The 21,216-nt window shown below is 48.0% G+C and overlaps 1 protein-coding gene across 2 annotated transcripts in view; it reads right to left on the bottom strand.

The window, feature by feature from the left end:
* CDC7 (cell division cycle 7) overlaps positions 1-21,216 on the bottom strand; it is a 158,559-nt gene that overhangs the window by 3,285 nt on the left and 134,058 nt on the right. For both annotated transcript variants that reach the window (XM_030207286.1, XM_030207287.1), the window contains one exon: positions 18,742-18,891. In XM_030207286.1, coding sequence (XP_030063146.1) covers positions 18,742-18,891 — 150 coding nt within the window. The remainder of the gene's footprint in view (positions 1-18,741; positions 18,892-21,216) is intronic.

Genomic DNA, 21,216 nt, shown 5'->3' with positions numbered 1-21,216 from the left:
TATGGATTGTTGCCTGTCTGATAGATAGGATCTGAACCAGGCAAGTACTGTTCCACTGATACCTGTTTCTGTCAGTCGTGCTAGCATAATATCGTGGTTCACAGTGTCAAAAGCTGCTGAGAAATCTGTTGTACTAACACTGAGGCAAATCCCATCTCGGTTTCTGTGAAGATCATCTATTAGGGATACGAGGACAGTTTATGTTCCATAACCGGGTCTGAATCCAGATTGACATGGATCTAGCCAGTTTCTCTCTTCTAACCAATCATTAAGTTAACACAGATTGTTTGTTCTATGAGTTTCCCTAGAAATGGGATGTTGGATACTGGCCGGTAACTTTTAAGTTTGTCCTGGTCAAGGTTGTTTTTCTTTAGCAAAGAGTGAACCACTGCTCTTTATAATGCTGTTGGTAGTTGCCCATTAGAAAGAGAGGTGTTCACAATTTTTAGTGGCACCTTCTATGAGGCCCATACTTGCCTGCTGCATTATCTTTGATGGGCAGGGGTCGCGGAAGCAGGTAGTTGGTCAAAGGTCTCTTAGGATTTTGTCAAGGCTCTCCTTTGTCATTGGGCTATGTCTTGTATAATAACATTAATATGTTTATACTATATGGTTATTTTATATTTTTTTTAATTTACATTGGGTTTAGTTATCTCAATAATAGTCGTAATTTTTGCACAATATCTTAAAAGCTTATAGTAATATTTCCATTTTTTTATTCATGTGTGTCAAATTTACATTATTTAATTTGTTTTAGTTTTATTGATTCATTTTTTGTATATATGTACTTTTAGACTCCTGAGGAAGGCCTCTTTAGGCCGAAACACAACTTGTGTCGAGTCTCGGATGTTACAATAAAGCTTCAACACACTGAACATCATCTACTGTTCACTTATTTGCAACCCTTGCTGCGTTTGACTTGTTCGTGCGACTGCAAAGGTTGCTGCTCTTCTGTTTCTTTGCCATGCACTAATTCATTAGCATACGCTAAATCTGTTAGCACATCTTAGTAAAAGGACCCGTAAATGTTTAGATACATTAGCAAGAAAATTAGTTATTAAGAGATTGAAGAATGTACCATGTGTATATGCCTTCCTATGCTTGGCCTGTTCCTAAGGGCTAGGCCTAAGGCCTGTACTTTGCTCAGTTTGGTTCTCACATGTAAAGTGAATGATACATACCTGTAGCAGGTGTTCTCCGAGGACAGCAGGCTGATTGTTCTCACGACTGGGTGACGTCCGCGGCAGCCCCCACCAACCGGAAAAAAGCTTCGCGGGACGGTCGGCACGCAGGGCACGCCCACCGCGCATGCGCGGCCGTCTTCCCGCCCGTGCGCGACCGCTCCCGCCAGTTGAATGACTAGCAAAAGATGAAACACACAACTCCAAAGGGGAGGAGGGAGGGTAGGTGAGAACAATCAGCCTGCTGTCCTCGGAGAACACCTGCTACAGGTATGTATCATTCACTTTCTCCGAGGACAAGCAGGCTGCTTGTTCTCACGACTGGGGTATCCCTAGCTCTCAGGCTCACTCAAAACAAGAACCCAGGTCAATTGAACCTCGCAATGGCGAGGGTACAACAGAAATTGACCTACGAAGAACAACTAACTGAGAGTGCAGCCTGACCAGAATAAATTCGGGTCCTGGAGGGTGGAGTTGGATTTACACCCCAAACAGATTCTGCAGCACCGACTGCCCGAACCGACTGTCGCGTCGGGTATCCTGCTGGAGGCAGTAATGAGATGTGAATGTGTGGACAGATGACCACGTCGCAGCCTTGCAGATCTCTTCAATAGTGGCTGACTTCAAGTGGGCCACCGACGCTGCCATGGCTCTGACACTATGAGCCGTGACATGACCCTCAAGAGTCAGCCCAGCCTGGGCGTAAGTGAAGGAAATGCAATCTGCTAGCCAATTGGAGATGGTGCGTTTCCCGACAGCGACCCCTAGCCTGTTAGGGTCGAAAGAAATAAACAATTGGGCGGACTGTCTGTTGGGCTGTGTCCGCTCCAAGTAGAAGGCCAATGCTCTCTTGCAGTCCAATGTGTGCAACTGACGTTCAGCAGGGCGGGTATGCGGCCTGGGAAAGAATGTTGGCAAGACAATTGACTGGTTAAGATGGAACTCCGACACCACCTTCGGCAGGAACTTTGGGTGGGTACGGAGCACTACTCTGTTGTGATGAAATTTGGTATATGGAGCATGAGCTACTAGGGCTTGAAGCTCACTGACCCTACGAGCGGAAGTAACTGCCACCAAGAAAATGACCTTCCAGGTCAAGTACTTCAGATGGCAGGTATTCAGTGGCTCAAAAGGAGGTTTCATCAGCTGGGTGAGGACGACGTTGAGATCCCATGACACAGTAGGAGGCTTGATAGGGGGCTTTGACAAAAGCAAGCCTCTCATGAATCGAACGACTAAAGGCTCTCCAGAGATGGCTTTACCGTCCACACGATAATGGTAAGCACTAATCGCACTAAGGTGATTCCTTACTGAGTTGGTCTTGAGGCCAGACTCTGATAAGTGCAGAAGGTATTCAAGCAGGTTCTGTGCAGGGCAAGAACGAGGTTCTAGGGCCTTGCTCTCACACCACACGACAAACCTCCTCCACTTGGAAAAGTAACTCTTTTTAGTGGAATCCTTCCTAGAGGCAAGCAAGACCCGGGAGACACCCTCAGACAGACCCAACGCAGTGAAGTCTACGCCCTCAACATCCAGGCCGTGAGAGCCAGGGACTGAAGGTTGGGGTGCAGCAACGCTCCGTCGTTCTGCGAGATGAGAGTCGGAAAACATTCCAATCTCCACGGTTCCCCGGAGGACAACTCCAGAAGAAGAGGGAACCAGATCTGACGGGGCCAAAAGGGCGCTATCAGAATCATGGTGCCGCGGTCTTGCTTGAGCTTCAGTAAGGTCTTCCCAACCAAAGGTATGGGAGGATAAGCATACAGGAGGCCGGTCCCCCAATGGAGGAGAAAAGCGTCCGACGCTAGCCTGCCGTGTGCCTGAAGTCTGGAACAGAACAGAGGCAGCTTGTGGTTGGTCTGAGAGGCGAAAAGGTCCACCGAGGGGGTGCCCCACTCTCGGAAGATCTTGCGTACCACTCTGGCGTGGAGCGACCACTCGTGCGGTTGCATGACTCTGCTCAGTCTGTCGGCCAGACTGTTGTTTACGCCTGCCAGGTACGTGGCTTGGAGGAGCATGCCGAACTGACACGCCCAACGCCACATCCCGACGGCCTCCTGACACAGGGGGCGAGATCCGGTACCCCCCTGCTTGTTGACGTAATACATTGCAACCTGATTGTCTGTCCGAATTTGGATAATTTGGCAGGACAGCCGATCTCTGAAAGCCTTCAGTGCGTTCCAGATCGCTCGGAGCTCCAGGAGGTTGATCTGCAGATCCTTTTCCTGGAGGGACCACAGACCCTGGGTGTGAAGCCCATCGACATGAGCTCCCCACCCCAGGCGAGATGCATCCGTCGTCAACACTTTCGTGGGCTGTGGAATTTGAAATGGACGTCCCAGTGTCAAATTGGTCCGGATGGTCCACCAGAGCAGTGAAGTGCGGCAACTGGTGGAGAGGCGGATGACATCTTCTAGATTCCCGGTGGCTTGGAACCACTGGGAAGCTAGGGTCCATTGAGCAGATCTCATGTGAAGACGAGCCATGGGAGTCACATGAACTGTGGAGGCCATATGACCCAGAAGTCTCAACATCTGCCGAGCTGTGATCTGCTGAGACGCTCTGGTCTGCGAAGCCAGGGCCAGGAGATTGGTGGCCCTCGCTTCGGGAAGGTAGGCCTGAGCCGTCTGGGCATTCAGCAGAGCTCCTATGAATTCCAGAGACTGGGTTGGCTGGAGATGGGACTTTGGGTAATTTATCACAAACCCCAGCAGCTCCAGAAGCTGAATAGTGCACTGCATGGACCGGAGGGCTCCTGCCTCCGAGGTGTTCTTGACCAGCCAATCGTCGAGATATGGGAACACGTGCACTCCCAGCTTGCGTAGGTAGGCCGCTACCACCACGAGGCACTTGGTGAACACTCGTGGGGCAGAGGCGAGCCCAATGGGCAGCACACAATACTGAAAGTGCCGTGCGCCCAGGCGGAATCTGAGATACTGTCTGTGAGCTGGCAGTATCGGTATGTGAGTATATGCGTCCTTTAAATCCAGGGAACATAGCCAATCGTTTTTCTGAATCATTGGCAGAAGGGTGCCCAAGGAAAGCATCCTGAACTTTTCTTTGACCAGGAATTTGTTCAGGCCTCTCAGGTCTAGGATGGGACGCATCCCCCCTGTTTTCTTTTCCACAAGGAAGTACCTGGAATAGAATCCCTGCCCTTCCTGCCCGGGTGGTACGGGCTCGACCGCATTGGCGCTGAGAAGGGCGGAGAGTTCCTCTGCAAGTACCTGCTTGTGATGGGAGCTGAAAGACTGAGCTCCCGGAGGACAATTTGGAGGCAGGGAGGCCAAATTCAGGGCGTATCCGCACCGCACTATTTGGAGAACCCACTGGTCGGAGGTTATGAGAGGCCACCTTTGGTGAAAAAATTTTAACCTCCCTCCGACCGGCAGATCGTCCGGTACGGACACTTGTAGGGCGGCTATGTTCCCGTGGATCCAGTCAAAAGCCCGTCCCCGGCTTTTGCTGTGGAGGCGCAGGGGGCTGCTTAGGCGCACGCTGTTGACGAGAACGAGCGCGCTGGGGGCTGTCCCTGTGCCTGACGAGGCCTTCGGGCCGGCTGGTTGTACCTACGCTTCGCAAAAGAATAGGGTGCAGCCTGCCGGGCCCGGGAAAAACGTCCACCTGTGGAGGTGGATGCTGAAGGCGCCCGGTGGGAGAGCTTGTCGAGAGCGGTTTCCCCGCTGATGCAGTTGGTCCACCATCTGCTCGACCTTCTCACCAAAAATGTTATCCCCCCGGCAAGGGACGTCGGCCAGTCTCTGCTGGGTGCGGTTGTCCAGGTCAGAGGCACGCAGCCATGAGAGCCTGCGCATCACTATACCTTGGGCCGCAGCACGAGATGCCACGTCACAGGTGTCATAGATACCCCTGGACAGGAACTTTCTGCACGCCTTCAGCTGCCTGACCACCTCCTGATAAGGCCTGGACTGCTCCGGCGGGAGCTTCTCGACCAGGTCCGCCAGTTGCTGCACATAGGTCCGCATGTGAATGCTCATATAGAGCAGGTATGATTGGATGCGGGTCACGAGCATGGAGGATTGGTAGGCCTTCCTCCCAAACGAGTCCAGAGTGCGAGACTCCCGCCCCGGGGGCGCCGAGGCGGTATCCCTCGAACTCCGTGCCCTCTTGAGAGCAGAATCCACGACCGCTGAGTCATGGGGCAATTGTGGCCGCATTAGCTCTGGGTCGGAGTGGATCCTGTACTGGGACTCTGCTTTCTTGGGAATGGTGGGGTTAGTTAATGGTCGCACCCAGTTCCGAAGCAGCGTCTCCTTAAGGACATTGTGCAGCGGCACCGTGGAGGACTCTCTAGGTGGTGATGGATAGTCGAGGACCTCGAGCATCTCGGCCCTCGGCTCTTCCACAGAGACCACGGGGAAGGGAATGCTAATAGACATATCCCGCACAAAGGAGGCAAAGGAGAGACTCTCAGGAGGTGAGAGTTTCCTCTCCGGTGAAGGCGTGGGGTCCGAGGGAAGGCCCGTAGACTCCTCTGAGGAGAAATATCTAGGGTCCTCCTCTTCCCCCCACGAGTCCTCATCCTCGGTGTCGGACATAAGCTCATGTAGCTGAGTCCTGAACCGGGCCCGGCTTGACGTCGAGGCACCAAGGTCTCGGTGTCGTCGAGCGGTGGACTCCCGCGCCGGCGGGGACGGAGCTCCCTCCATCGACGTCGACTCCACCTGCGTGGCGGTCGAGACCGGCACCGCAAGCGGCGGCGGTGTCGACGGCCCCGGCGCCGGGCTAGAGCTCGCCGGCGCCACAGTCATCGGCGCCGAGGGCGCAAGCACCCCCGGCGCCGGCACAGCCTGGCGCATCAGCCCTTCCAGGATCCCCGGAAGGATGGCTCTGAGGCACTCGTCCAGGCCCGCTGCCGGGAAAGGCGGTGGGGCCGGTAGGGGTGTCGGCGCCAGAAGCTGCTGGGGGCCAGGAGACGGCACCGAGGTGCCGGAACCCCGACGCGTCGGTACCCTCCACAACCGACGGAGACCTCTCCTCTCGACGATGACGCTTCGGCGTCGACTCCTCTCCGATATCCGGATGCACCGAGGGCGACCGGTGACGACGCTTCTTATCTTTCTTACGATGCCCGTCACCGGCGCCGGAAGGCATGGAGGAGGAGGAGGTCGATCCCCCTCGGTCTCGAGGTACCGGGTCAGACAGGGTTCGGTCCCGTGGCCCACGAGTTGAGGGAGTGACCGGGGCCGACTGCCCACGCGGCCTCTCACCCCCACTCTCACCGGAGGACCGGCTGGCCGACGGGACCTGTTCTCCTGGGGTCGGTGCCATCAGTGCCGATGTCTCGGGCATCGATACCGGTACCGAAGGGCCGGGCGTCGATACCGATGCCTTCGAGTTCGACGTCGAGGGGCCGGCGCAAGTTCCAAAAAGACGGTCCCGCAGAACTTGCCTCGCAACCTGAGTCCGTTTCCGGAGACCGAGACACAGAGAACACGACTTGATATTGTGCTCCGGCCCGAGGCACTGGAGGCACCAAGCGTGGGTGTCGGTCTGCGAGATCGGCCGGCCGCAGCGACCACACTTTTTAAATCCATTCGGGACCTTCGAGGACATCGACGGAAAAATCGCGTCGGCGAAGTCAAAGTCGTCAATGGTGGCTGAAATCACACCACGAAAAAGGAAAACGACCGTGCGGCCACTAGGCCGCAACGCAGCGTCCCGGCTGGAAGCGAGGGAAAAAAGGGAGCGCGTGCTCCACACGCGCAGGGTTTCTTTTTTTTTTTTTTTTTTAAAAAGAAACCGGGCGGTAACTAGACCGAAATAAACAAAGAAAAAGCACGATCGGCGTAAACGCGATCGAAAAACCGGCGGCTGAATCAGAGAGAGCGGCGGGGCACGACTCTCTCCAGACGCGGAAAAAAAGGAACTGGCGGGAGCGGTCGCGCACGGGCGGGAAGACGGCCGCGCATGCGCGGTGGGCGTGCCCTGCGTGCCGACCGTCCCGCGAAGCTTTTTTCCGGTTGGTGGGGGCTGCCGCGGACGTCACCCAGTCGTGAGAACAAGCAGCCTGCTTGTCCTCGGAGAATATACAGTACTGCTTTCTCAGGAGCTGAGAACAGACACTTCAGGGATACACATTTTGCTGACTTTGCTGGAGCCGAGACTAGGCTTTTCATATAAACTGGATATAATGATGTAACCTTAGTGAACAACAGACTGAGGATACAGTGAGCCTAGAATGTTTCAGATTTGGGGAAACAGAGAGAGAGGACACAAGGGTATTGTTCTACGTAATTTTTTACTCTGTGACTAACTGCACGCTATACTGATAACTGACTAGCCAATGGCCATTGACTGGGCACGTGCAAACACATCAGGAGAGACTGATAGAATACATGACTAATCCACATATGGTATAAGGCTACCTAATGGTTCTGGTTTATGGGAAATCACATGATTTCTGGGAAAATGTAACTTGTAACAGTATATATGTGATGTCCGGGGCAGTATTAGCTGAGCAGATCTTGTCTTTCAGGATGTGCACTGCTGATTGGCAACCTGCTCCAGGGAGAGAACTATTTTGTATTTTTGGCTCTGTGAGATACTAATAAAGGTAATTTACTGGCTGCGCTTAATGGAGTCTTTCTTCTTCTTATTTTTCTATGCTTCCCCCCTTCCTGTGAGGGCTAAGAAACGGGAGGAAGTAATACACATGGTATTTCAATATTAGATAAGCTAAGCAAAATTTAAGGAAAAATGAACATGCTTGGTGAAAATCTATAGACATAAATCTATATATCGTTCATGCCCTCTTAAATATCAAATTAACACTATCAGCCAAAATAAATTATTTTGATCAAAAAATGTGAACTACTCCATCTTGGCCTTAACTTTTTGCAGATTAATTTCAAAGTCCTCTGATGAATCTAAGTCAACAATTCATTGCCAAGATTTTGCTGATGCTTTTTGTGAAAAAGTTCAAAAATATTACTTCTTCATTCAATAATACTGAATTTTCTATCATAGAAAAATCTGAGTGATGCTAAATGGAACAAATTTACCTCAACAACTCCTAGACAAATTGTCAAAATAATTCTAGCCTCAAAGCATGTTTATATCTGCTAGATGATTGTTCTCTTGAGGTCATAAATTGTTGAGGTTTGATCTTGCACCAATCAATCATTTCTCTTCAGATCAATAAGTCTTTTTCAGAAGGAACAGTTCCTAATATTTTTTATAGGTGCAACAGTTCACCCCCTTTTAAAAAGTGACAACCTTGATGCAAATGACTCTAGAAATTACTGTCCTACTTCCTCCTCGATGTTTTTGCTAAAATTCTTAAAAAAGCAGTCTTGTCATCAAGAAAATCTTGAAATTGTGACAATTGTATGGCTCTATTAATTTCGATGGTTAATTCCACTTATGCAAGGCTTGACTAAGGTACTGAGTTTTTCAAGGTGACGCTGCACATTTCTGCAGCGTTCGATACTGTTTCCCTTGATCTACTCCTTGACCTAATGAAAGCTTTGGGCATTAAGGGGAAAGGTCTATCTTGGTTTACCTTCTTTTTGACCCATAAAAGCTTTCATGTGCAATTAAGAAATGATCATTCTGCCTGGATGAATTTATCTTCAGGGGTCCCACAGGGAGCCACCCTATCTGCTGTATTATTTTACATTTATATGAACCCAGTTTGCAGAGTGCTTTCTTGCTTAGATGTTCAGTTCAGACTTTATGTTGATGATTTACAACTTTTTTCCCCTTTACTGGTTTGATCAACACTGCCATGCAATTCTTGGTGATGTGCCTTCAGGTTGTAAAGCCTTGGACTATAAACGGATTCAAACTGAATGCATCAAAAACACAGGTTCTAATTCTTTCTGGGAATATATCTTCGACTGTGGTCCCTGCTACATTGTGTTGATAAATTAAAATCCCTATTGTCAAAAACATTAAGTACCTGGTGTCATGGTAGGCTCCTCACTATCACTTTGTTCTCACATTAGAAACATAATACAGAAAATCTTTTTTAAACTAAGGTTGATCAGGATACTTAAGGACTTGTTATCAGACAATGAACCACAGTAAATTAGAAACGGGAAACACCTTTATTAGATACTTTATTTTATTTGGGGGATTCCTGCATGTGGACTACATACTCTCCAGGTGGCACAGAGTGCAGCTGCATACCTTTATGGAGAAATTATGTCTTACCGATAATTTTCTTTTCTTTAGTCAGCAACACCATTCTGCACAAATGGGTGTTATCCCTTCCTACCAGCAGGTGGAGGTAGAGAAAACTGAATTCTGCCGGTGACATCTGCAACATAAGCAGAGGTGCTCCTTGGAACAGCCTAGTATGCAGCTGCCCAAGCAGCAGAAGGTCCAAGAAAACAAGGCAGATGATTCGCAAACTCCAATGTGGAAAAGAGCAGATCAATGATAGGTACACACAAACTTTATTCATTGAAAAACAAACAGTGTATTGCCCGACAGAGGCTGTGTTTCTCCCAAAAAGGGGTGCGTCAGGGGCTATACTGTGAGCTTGACTGGCAAAAAGAAAACCAACAAAGGTATGTAGGCTTTTCCTCAGCACAAAGTGTCAGAAGACGAGTGTAAATGGTACCAGTGTAAACCCCCCCAGCACAAACGCTATTATGATGATAAATCAGTAGTCTGCTTTTCCTCAGCACAAAGTGTCAGAAGACAAGTGTCAATGGCACCAGTGTAAAAAAAAAAAAAAAAAAAAAAAAAAAAACCAGCACAAACGCTATTATGATGATAAAATCAGTAGTCCGTCTCCTGAAGCAACAGCAGTACGCAAGTGCACACCTCAATACCAGCATGCTGTTGTTGAGCAACAGCAGTACACAAGTGCACACCTCAATATCCGCATGCTGTTGTTGCTCCAGCAGACAGACTACTGATTTTATCATCATAATAGCGTTTGTGCTGTTTTTTTTTTTTTTTACACTGGTGCCATTGACACTCGTCTTCTGACACTTTGTGCTGAGGAAAAGCCTACATACCGTTTTGTTGGTTTTCCTTTTGCCAGTCAAACCCATAGTATAGCCCATGACGCAGTCATTTTGGGCGAAACATGGCCTGTGTCAGGCAATACACTGTTTGTTTTTCAACGAATAAAGTTTGTGTGTACCTATCATTGATCTGCTCTTTTTATTTCCACCAAGCAACAGAAGGTCCCTTTGTAACACACCCATGTCCCATCAACCACTACAGCTGCAATGATAATCAAGTAAGCAAAACACCAGAGAGTGGCACATGCTACCCTTCATATACCAAGATATAGCCATATCACAGGAATCCTATATGGCTGCCAATCACAAAATTATTTTTCTGTTTTTTTTTTTTTTTGAAGCACTGAAAAGAAAGCACAGAGCACACCCAGAACCCTGGGCTGAGGTCTTCCAAGGGCAGGATTGCAGAATGGTGTTGCTGACTAAAGAAAAGAAAATTACCCGGCAATACATAATTTCTCCTTTCTTAGAGCCAGCTCAACCGTTCTGCACAAATGGAATGAACCAAAGCAGTCCACTGGGCAGGGGAAGACAAGGTCCCCAAATGGCTGCTCTGCCAAAGTCTGAGCAGAATCTGGCCAACACATCCAACCTGTAGTGCTTAGCAAAGGAATGGAGTGACAACCAAGTTGTCGCCCTGCAGATGTCCTCAAGAGGACATTGCCTGGGCTTCCTCCCAGGCAGCGACCTTAGTCCTAGTAGAGTGGACCTTCAGCCTTGAGGCACTGGATTATTCTTGACAATATAGGCAGACTCAACAGCCATCCTGATCTGCCTCACAATGGAGGCCTAGAGACTGCTTAGCCCTTCCAAGAGTCATGGAAAGCACAGAGAGATGGACAGAGACGACATTAATTTGTCTTCCTCAGGTACCACAGCAGCATCCTCTGGACAAATCAGCTTGTGGAGCTTCTGATCCCCAAGAGCCGAATCTTATGCCAAAAAAGGAGGGCAAGCAGACCTCCTGATTAATATGGAACAGAGATACCACTTTTGGTAGAAAGGAGGGGACCATACACAGGGCCCTGAGTCCTCCATGAAGGACAGATACAGGTCCTGGCAAAACAGTGCCTGCAGCTTGAAGATTCTACAAGCAGAGGTGATACAGTTACCAGAAACACCACCCTGATAGTAAGGTCTTTGGTGGAAATGGAGCCTCAAACAGCGCCCAGAGCACCAGACTGAGGTCCTAGGAAGGGTGTTCCAGAGGGTAGAGATGAGCCACCCCCTTCAGGTATCGAGCCACACCTCTATGTAAAGCCAGAGAGACACCCTTCACCTTCCCAAGAAAACTGGCCAGAGCAGCCACCTGAACCACCTTCAGGGAGCTCAGAGCCAGCTCCTGATCCAGGCCTAGATGCAGAAACCCCCAAAATACTGGGAATCTGAGCCCTCCAGGGAGACAGGGACCGCTCCCCACACCAGGATTCAAAGAACTTGCCAGACCCAGATGTAAGCCATGGACCAAGAGTTTCCTGGCGTGGAGCAGCATACAGACCACTGTGTGTGTGTGTGTGTGTGTGTGTGGGGGGGGGGGGGACCAACACTTCTCCACACATCTCCTTCCAATGGTCAACAGTAAGCCAGAAGGAATGTGGATCTTCCATGTCTACCGGCCCTTAATGGAGCAGATCTCGACACCTGGGCAGTGGAAGAGGACACCCCACCAGGAGGAGTCAGAGAACCAATGCCAGTCCAGCGCCACCAGCAGGATCAAATGAAGATGACACGCAATCCTATGCAAGAGATGGCCATGGAGGGAAGAGGTAGAGGGGCTTCTCCAATGGTCACTGTTGAACCAGGGTATCTATCTCTTGGGAAGTCGTCTTCCTCTGCCGACTGATGAAATGGCTCCGCCTTTGACTAATCCTGGACCCACAAAGTTGAACTGTGGAATGCCCCAGCAATCCAGAATGAGATGAAAGGCCTGTTGCCCAAGCTCCCACCCTCCTGGATCCAGGAGGGAGCCACTGAGAATGTCCATCTGTACTTTGTCCTTGCTTGCAAAATGGCCAGCTGAAAGGGCCTGCAGATAAGTCTTTGCCCACTGACAGAGAAGTTGCCTCCAGGCGCCGCCCTGCTTGTTTATGTACATCACCACTGTGGCAATGTCCAACATCACTCTTGACTACCTTCCACTTGAGGAGCGGCCAAAACTCCCTCAGAGCTAGGAGAACCATCTGGGACGCCAGGTGACTGATGGACCAGGACACCACCTGGATCGACCAGATTTCCTGCGCCCCCTGGCCCAGATAGTGAGATCCCCAGCCGAGGAGACTTGCATACATGGTGACCAGAACCCACTGCAGAAGATACAGAGGAATCCCCTCTCAGTAGGAGAGCCGGACTGTCCCACCAGACTAGATTGCGCCTCACTTTGGGCAGCAGAGGGAAAGGATAATCGAAGTCCTGCATGGCTGGTGCCCACCGGGACAGGGCCTGCTGCAGAGGATGCTTATGAGTCCTCACCCAAGGCACCACCTCCAGTGTAGAAAGCATGGAGCCCAAGAGCTGCAAGTAATCCCAAGAGCTGCAAGTAATCCCAAACCATGGGCCCCAGGAGCTCGCACAACCAACACAACTGTGCCCGCAGCTTCTCTGCCTACTCCTCCCAAAGAAAAAAAACATCCCTCTGGCCGTGAAGCAGACCCCTAGTTACTCCAGGGACTGAGACAGGGCTAGATGGCTCTTGGGCCAGCTTACTACCCAGCCCAGGATTTCCCGGAGGGAAATGACCTGTGAAGTAGCCAGACTAGTCTATCAAGCTCAGTTGGCCCGAATTAGTTGGTCCTTCAGGTACGGATGAACCCAAATATCCTGACGCCGAAGTGCACAGCCACCATCGCATCACCTTGGAAAAACATGCAATGCGCCATAGCCAAACCAAAGGGCAAGGCCCAAAACTGAAAGTGCCACCCCAACACAGAAGTGCAGATATCTCGTCATGTTGAATTCCCCTGGCCACATCGAGGCCATGACTGAGTGAAGCGTTTCCATCCGGATGTGCTAGACTTGCAGACAATCCATTTCCCCCCCCCACTTAAGTCCAGGATGGTGTGAAAGGAGCTGCCCTTCTTTGGGACCATGAAATAGATGGGAGTACCTGTCCAGGGTGTGCTCCGCCGGCAGAACATGTTCTACCACTCCTATACTGCAGAGATGCTAAACAGTAAAGTGACAGCCTGGTGCTTTAGAGCTGAACCACAGGGAGAGGTCAAGAAGGTGGGTGAATTCCATAGGGTACCCCCACTCAACCACTTCCAGAATCCTTGCTGCAGCTCAGTGAGACAGAGGCATGCCTCCCAAATATCCTTCACCAACTTCTCCAAGTCATCAAAAAGAGCAAGCGCCCCTAAAGGTCAGCTGACTCAACGTCTTGGAAACCAAAGCCGCAACCGACAACCCCTAACACCGCCACTAAGTTGTAAGCCAGACAGACTAGATTGTAGAGAATGTCCTTACAAAAAGACCATCCCCAACTCCAGGCAAGAAATCTCTGGGGACTCCCTAAGAACCAAGCTTCCTTGGACAGGTACAGAAGTCACCTTTGTGACAACCGTAACCAGGGCATCCATTTCTCAACCTCTTCAGTGAAGTCAGAGATGATCAAGAGCCCCAGCCCCCCCCCCCCCCCCCCCCCCCCCAGGGAACCATCCGGAGATTCCCACTCTGCCATCATGCGGATGAAGGCCTTATGGAACAGAAAATGTTTTGGGGCCTGCTGAAGGAGACAAGCATAGCCAAGGTCCCCACGACCTTGTCTAAGCGATGAGATAGCTCCTCATGACAAAAGAGCCGGAACCCATAGGACTGTTCTTCCACAACCTCTCGACAAGGACCTCCAAATCCTTTTCCAAACCCTCTGGAACAACCAGACCTGTTAGACCCCAATATGGAGCCCCTGCTGATCTCCTTGGGTCTCCCACAGAGGATGAGTGTTAGGGCTATGATTAGGTCCCAAGAGGAGACCGGTACAGGGCCTGCTTAACCATCTGGGTCAAGCTTTGGCGCCAAAAAACTACCGGGACCCCACTGGGACCCCAATGCAAAGGGACCTGGGGTGGGCAGGAATGAGAAAGCCCATCATATGACCAGGGATTTATTCTCTCTGTTAGTAAATTGAGAGAGAAGGGTGCACCTTGAGGGAAATTCCCTACTTAATTCTTAATAGCATTGGCCTCTGACAAAGGGCATAAAGCTAGCTAGGCCAAATGAATTTGTTTTGGTATGTGCTGCTAAAGTGAGCACTTTTGGAAGTCTTGGGAGCTGCAGGGAAGCCCGTAGGGAAGAACCCCAAACAGGATGAATGGGCCCTGCAGGACTGAGCCAAAGCCTCACACAGTGGCACTAGGAAGTGTAACTGGGGACTGCGGAGCCAAGCTCCAAGCTCAACCAGGTATAATTCTGTAACCTGGGAGTGGCCATTAGGCTTGATCATGCTGTGTTGCCATGGCCAGCAGAGCAGGGAGCTAAGCCAGGAACAGAGGAACCATCAGCATGACCTACCTGCTGAAGGTAGAGAAAAATACTGGATTGTTCCAGGGGGCACCTCAGCTTATGCTGGTAATGTCCCTGGCAGAATTCAGCTTTCTCTACCTCCACCTGCTAGTAGGAAGGGATAACACCCATTTGTGCAGAATGGTGGAGCTGATGCTAAGAAATGAATGTTTCACAATTTAGCCATGTTACACTTATATTTAAAGGCTTACATTAGTTGCCCATCTAATGGAGAGTAAATTTCAAAATTTTATTCCTTGATTCATAAGACACTGAATGATGATGCACCACTACCTATTGCTAGCTCATTAAGGATTTATCACCCCGCACGTACTTTACGTTCTGCAGACAAATTATTACTGGATGTACCATCCTTCCACATTAGACTCAACTAATATTGCTCCTCCATGTTCGGGTGCTATGCTATGGAATGCTCTGCCAAATGAATTATATAAAACTGTCTCCGTATTACAATTTAGAAAGCAACTGGAGGCATACCTATTTATGCAAGCTTTTGCCTCCTACTGAGTGATTATTGCAGCTTCCTATATCGCTGCACAAAATGAAATGCTGATTTTATTGTTGATTTAATTATTGTTTTATTGTGTTGCATTATATTTTGTTGATTTAATGATTTTTTTATACTGTCTTGTTTTATATTTTTATTGTGCATGTCTTTATTGTGAATTGCCAAGAATGGTATAATTTTTAAAAATATATACAGGAATATAAGAACAGACATTATCAAGAGCATCATATGTAAAAAAAATAAAAAAATGCCTGTATACACATTTTGGGCTTGATTTTATAAGGAGCCGCCTGTGTGGAATATTAAAGTTGCTTATTTTATAAAACTAGCATAGGCACCCAGAACTACTCCCAGCAGCACATATGTGCATGTACTCATGTGTATACATTGCAACTCTGCCCAAGTTTCACTGACTAAGCACACTCCATGCGACTACCTTTTACATGTGTATAGATATTATTCATAGAATCCAATAGCATTGGCAAGTTGGATGCATTCATACTCCTTAAAACTATCAAATCCTCATACCTTAAGCTGTAAGATGAACGCAGTCAACTGCTCCCACTTCTCTCCCTCTAATCTAGGCAGGGGACCGGGGGGGGGGGGGGGGGGGGGGGGGTGGAGGAGCAGAAGTTCAGGGTTTCCCAAATTTTAAAAGCAAACCTTCCACTCCTTCAACCAACCCAATATCCTTTTTCCTTCTGTTCTCAGTTAAAATAATCCCTATCTAAAATAGCCACCCCTCCCCCCTTCCCTAAAACAAGGTACATGCCATTACTTCAAACCCTTATGGCAGAGGAAGACTTTTGTTGGGTCCCTGCTATTCTTCAACCACATTTCAGTCAAAAACAACACATCCAACCTAAACTGTTCAATCATATCATGAACCAGATGCCATTTCCTCACCACATTCAACATACATATTAATGTTCTAATATTATAATTATCAAGTCAATTAAACAATACTCGTTGAACATATCTTTACAAAGTTTTCTGAACTGTAATTATATGAGTGTAATTAATATCACCACAGCAAGCATAACACCATTGGCCAGTAATACGTTCAATATTATACTCCCTCATATTGCCAAAACCAATTATCTGCCGTATATCCCTTCCCACAATTACTTCACCACAGCCCTAACACAATAAATCCCCACCATCAAATAGAACCAACAACAATAAAAACTACACCTAATGTCCTCCCAAAGGGGCTCACAAAGGAGTGTGACCTGACTGGGTTCACAAGGGTGGGCATACACATAGGCAGAATCTAATCAGAGAACGGGTGGTACTCGCACATACCTTGCAGAATACCATGTTATTCATATTATTTCCGGCTATTACGTGCACACATTTGGCTGGCTTAGTGACTGCGCCTAATATACAGGTGCATTATTTTTGTTGTTCCGCTAGTATTTTTGAAAGTAGGTGCCTACGCTCCTTTATAAAATAGGTTCCTACCAGGCTCAGTTATAGAACTGTCCCTTTTATGCATATACACTACAGGTGGAAAAGAAAAGTCAGAACCCGGAAATGGAGAATCATTTTTTTGTCTTTCAACCTGTGGTCTACTGAATCACAAAGGAAAATTAAGGGGGGGGGGGGGGAAACGTTATTAACATGGCTACTGTTAAGATTTATTACTAATAACGGGTTTAAAGTAAAATAAGTAGGTATCACTGCATAAAATGGGACCTATGCTAAAACAGCACAAGTTAGTGGTGAAACACCACCTCTTTAACAGTAGCCCTTGTTGATAACTATGCCCCTACCACAATAAAATAAAAATAATAAAGTCTCTGTAAACACAGTATAGAGTAGTCTTGTCCAACCCATCGCCCAAAACCCGGCTCGCAACTTAATTTTTTTGGCCCACAGAAGCTCAGTAGAAACACAGATTCCTCCAACAAAATCCTGCCACAACTCCTTAACTGTGAGCTTGAGCTATGTGGTGCTGGAAGTTTGGGTTGCTCTTGCGGTTTCAAGTCTTGCAAGAGAGAAAGAGAGAAGAGGGACATATGAGAGGGAGGGAGAGACTGGGTGAAGTCAGACGGAGAGAGAGAGACTGGGTGAAGTCAGACGGGGACAAGAGAGAGAGACAGAGTGGGTGAAGGCAAGGCAGAGAGGCACATGAGAGAGAGACAGAGACTGGGTGAAGGCAGAGGGGCACATGAGAGAGAGACTGGGTGAAGGCAGAGGGGCACGAGAGAGAAGAGAGTGGGTGAAGGCAGAGGGGCACATGAGAGAGATCAAGAAGGGGTGAAGGCAGAGGGGCACATGAGAGAGAGAGTGAAGGCAGAGTGGCACATGAGAAAGATGGAGAAGGGGTGAAGGGGTGAAGGCAAAGGGGCACAGAGAGAGAAGAACTGGATGAAGGCAGAGGGGCACGAGAGAGAGAGAGAGAGAGAGAGAGAGAGAGAGAAGAACTGGATGAAGGCAGAGGGGCACGAGAGAGAGAGAGAAGAACTGGATGAAGGCAGAGGGGCACGAGAGAGAGCGAGAAGAACTGGATGAAGGCAGAGGGGCACGAGAGAGAGCGAGAAGAACTGGATGAAGGCAGAGGGACACGAGACAGAAAAACTGGATGAAGGCAGAGGGACACGAGAGAGAGAGAGAGAGAGATTGATTGGGTGAAGGCAGGGAGGCATATGACAGAGCGAGAGAAAATGAGTGAAGGTAAGAACATATGAGATCACCATAAAGAGGATGGGAGGACTGTGCGCGTGCACACATTTTAGGCCCTCTGAAAGTTACGAAAGTGTAAAATGTGGCCCCTGATAGGAAAAGGTTGGACAACCCTGGTATAGAGCTTTATCCTCCCTTCCCTTTGAAATACCCATTTTTTTCTTCTTTGGTATCAGAGATCAGCTTTCCTGCACCAGGTTCAAGACATAAAAGCGGTTGAACTAGTACAAGTATGATTGAGGAGTAGGCTTCAATCATAGCTAGTGTCCATTTTGCACATCGATAATATGAACAAAAAAAACAAACCAACAACCTCTAAAGTGAAAATAGATTTTACAGTTACTCACTTTATATGCTTGGGTCAGAAAGGGTAGGCAACCTGGGTATAAACTCCAATAGGGTTTTCTTAGGTAATTTAATATACCATGGGGAAACTGGTTTGTAGGAAGATATGATTACACTGAGGGTAGGAAAGACGAGGCAAGAAAGGCATTTCAGCTTTGCTATTCTATTATCTAGTAAGCAATAAACAGTTCAGTTCTACACAGTCTCTTGTGGTTTATGAACACTAATCTTTTGTCTCCATAATCAAATTAAATAACCCTGGGAGCTTTGTTAAAAAATGGAGAAGAAAAAGTTTACAACTTACCTGCTCTCACACATTATAGCAGTGTTTTGGTATTTAGTGAAACAGTCTAGCCAAAAATTCATATCCTGATCTTGGTTCTAAAACAAATTTTTCCAATAAACTACATACTTGAACTCACAATAATTATGAAAATACTTTATGATTAATAATAAAGACTATGAACTTCACAATTTATGCAATCAAAGAAATACATACCAAATCTTTTAGCTGCTTGTATGGTTTCTTTGGATCCACGAATTGTCATAATCTGTGCCAAAGCAGATAAATCATCACTGGCTTTGAAAAATGGATAACGTCCACTAAGTAAAGAAAGGAAGATGATGCCTGCAGACCACATGTCAATGGCTGGAATGGAAAGTAAGCTTTAAGTTAGTCACAACTATATCATAGCAAATATACATCCAAAGTAATCATGGATTCAATCTCTGCTTTGATCACATAACTAACATTTCAATAATTTATGAAAGTTTACTATGCTAATCAAGTAATATAGTCAGTGGTTAATGAACAGTCCCAGGCAGCAAACTGTTTTATTAAACAGATAGTAAAAGCTTGTAGGAAGGATATTATGGAAAATATAAAAAGATAAGTCTGCCAATACTCTAGAACAGACATGAATCACTGCTGAAAAAAAAAAAAAAAAAAAAACAGGGTCACGCACACAAGTTTTTTTTTTAAAAAAAAAGGTCTTACTTGGACTCGGGGTAGTAGTTCTCTGTCCGAATCCTCACTGGCCTTGAACTACTGGCCCATTGGGCTGGCTCAGGATGAGAGCATCAAGGAACAATGCAGGACCTGGACCTTGAGGAGGGTCGTCCTCTCCCACCCAAGGGGGCTGAACACCGATACCATCAGGGCCGGTTCTAGGGTCTTTGGCGCCCCCTGCAGACTATGAGTTGGCGCCCGCTCACCCCCCCCTCCGGCGCCTCCGCCCCCCAAGTATCTCCTTTCTCTCTTCTCCCACCCTGCCCCTGTCCAGCGATTCTCCTTCGCCCCCATCCCCCGCCGCCCTTGGTGCTTTAAATCTTTAATTTACCTCCATTCCAGCAGCCGCGTCATTTGAAAGCCTCGCCCTATCTCTAGCCTTCCCTCCCTTCGTGAGTTCATTCTGCAGTCCCGCCCTCGAGGAAATGACGTCAGAAGGCGGGACTGCGGAACGAACTCATGAAGGGAGGGAAGGCTAGAGACGGGGCAAGGCTTTCAAATGACGCGGCTGCTGGAATGGAGGTAAATAAAAGATTTAAAGCACCAAGGGCGGCGCGGTATGGCAGCGCAGCGCCGCCCTTGAAGGCAGGCGCCCCCCTGCGGCGCTTACCCCACTTACCGGGTTTGACCAGCCCTGGATACCATCTCAACTAGTACTGACCAATGTTTCCTCTAAGGAGTGGCCTGGTGTGTGCACATTTTTTAAAATATGAGCAGCAACTTTTAAAAAACAATTTTTGAGTGCCAGTACTAGAAATGCATTTCTGTATATAGCACACAAAAAAAAAAAAAGGTGAGCAACCATGTAAAATCTGTGAGCAACAATCCTAAAATGTATGAGCAATTACTCGTGCGCTCTGCTTAAAGGGAACATTGGTACTGATCCCACCACCTCTTCAGATATCAGCTTCAACATGCAGCTAAGCGTGAGAACACAGGCCTCCAGCATGGGCTGGACCAACATCGGGTCTGACACCAATGCCCTCAAAGCCATTGCATTCCATCAAGCGAGAAGTCATCCCAACGCCTCGCCTCCTGGAGCATGGCCTGGATCATCTCCTCAGTACTCAGCATCGGAAAAAGCGGGGGTGTAGTTAAGGAGGTGAAGTCTACAGAAGGTATTGGGGCCAATCGGAAGACTGGTTCTGGTCCAGTGGAAGCTGGTGTGCTGGTGCGAATTTCTTATAGGAGTGTCCCTCATTACATAGGTGCTTTTTGGGTGTCAGTGATGCCCCAGTGCTCCTGGCATCGTCCTTCTAGGGGGGGGGGGGGGGGGAGATATTGGTGCTTCTTGGCCTCCACCTGATGAACCTTACTGGTGTCCCTAAGCACTGATGAGGATGATGTCAAATCCTCAGTACTGGGAATCAGAGAATAACTGTTTCCCAAGAGCATTGACATGGGGGAAGCCACTGCTTGTCCTGGGTTTGGTAGCATGGAATGTTGCTACTAGTTGGGTTTCTGTCAGGTAAATATGAATGAAGCGGTGGCAAATATAATAGCACATATAACCCCTGAAGAAGCTGTTGAGTAAAAACGGGCTCCCGTTGGGCAATTCAAAAGAAATTAAGAGTGCTTTTATGAAGTATGGATATATAAAAGTAAAGTTAAAAAGTGATAAATAAATAAAAAAGAATTTTTGATATTCAAGGATGATGGAGATGCTTTTGGCCAATGATAGAAATATTGTGTCTATAAGGTGCTGTATGAAGTATTGTGTACCACAGACTTCTGAAAACTTTTCCTCTCTTTTCTACACATATATTTTTCACTTAGTATCTGGATCTGCTCATTTGAATATTACTGTTTTCTCTGTTAGGGAATTCTAGATATGTATCAGGAATAATTATTAGTTGTACTGCTACCAATACCTCACTGTCTGAGAAGAACTGAGAAGTTTTGCTGCTGTTTGCAACTGCCTTGCCATGCCAAAATACACACACACATGCATATTTTTATATTATC

This window comes from Microcaecilia unicolor, chromosome 6 (genome assembly GCF_901765095.1).
Source record: "Microcaecilia unicolor chromosome 6, aMicUni1.1, whole genome shotgun sequence".
Lineage (NCBI taxonomy): Eukaryota > Metazoa > Chordata > Amphibia > Gymnophiona > Siphonopidae > Microcaecilia > Microcaecilia unicolor.
Note: the sequence above shows the minus strand (reverse complement) of the source record. Positions and strands in the feature narration are given on the sequence as shown.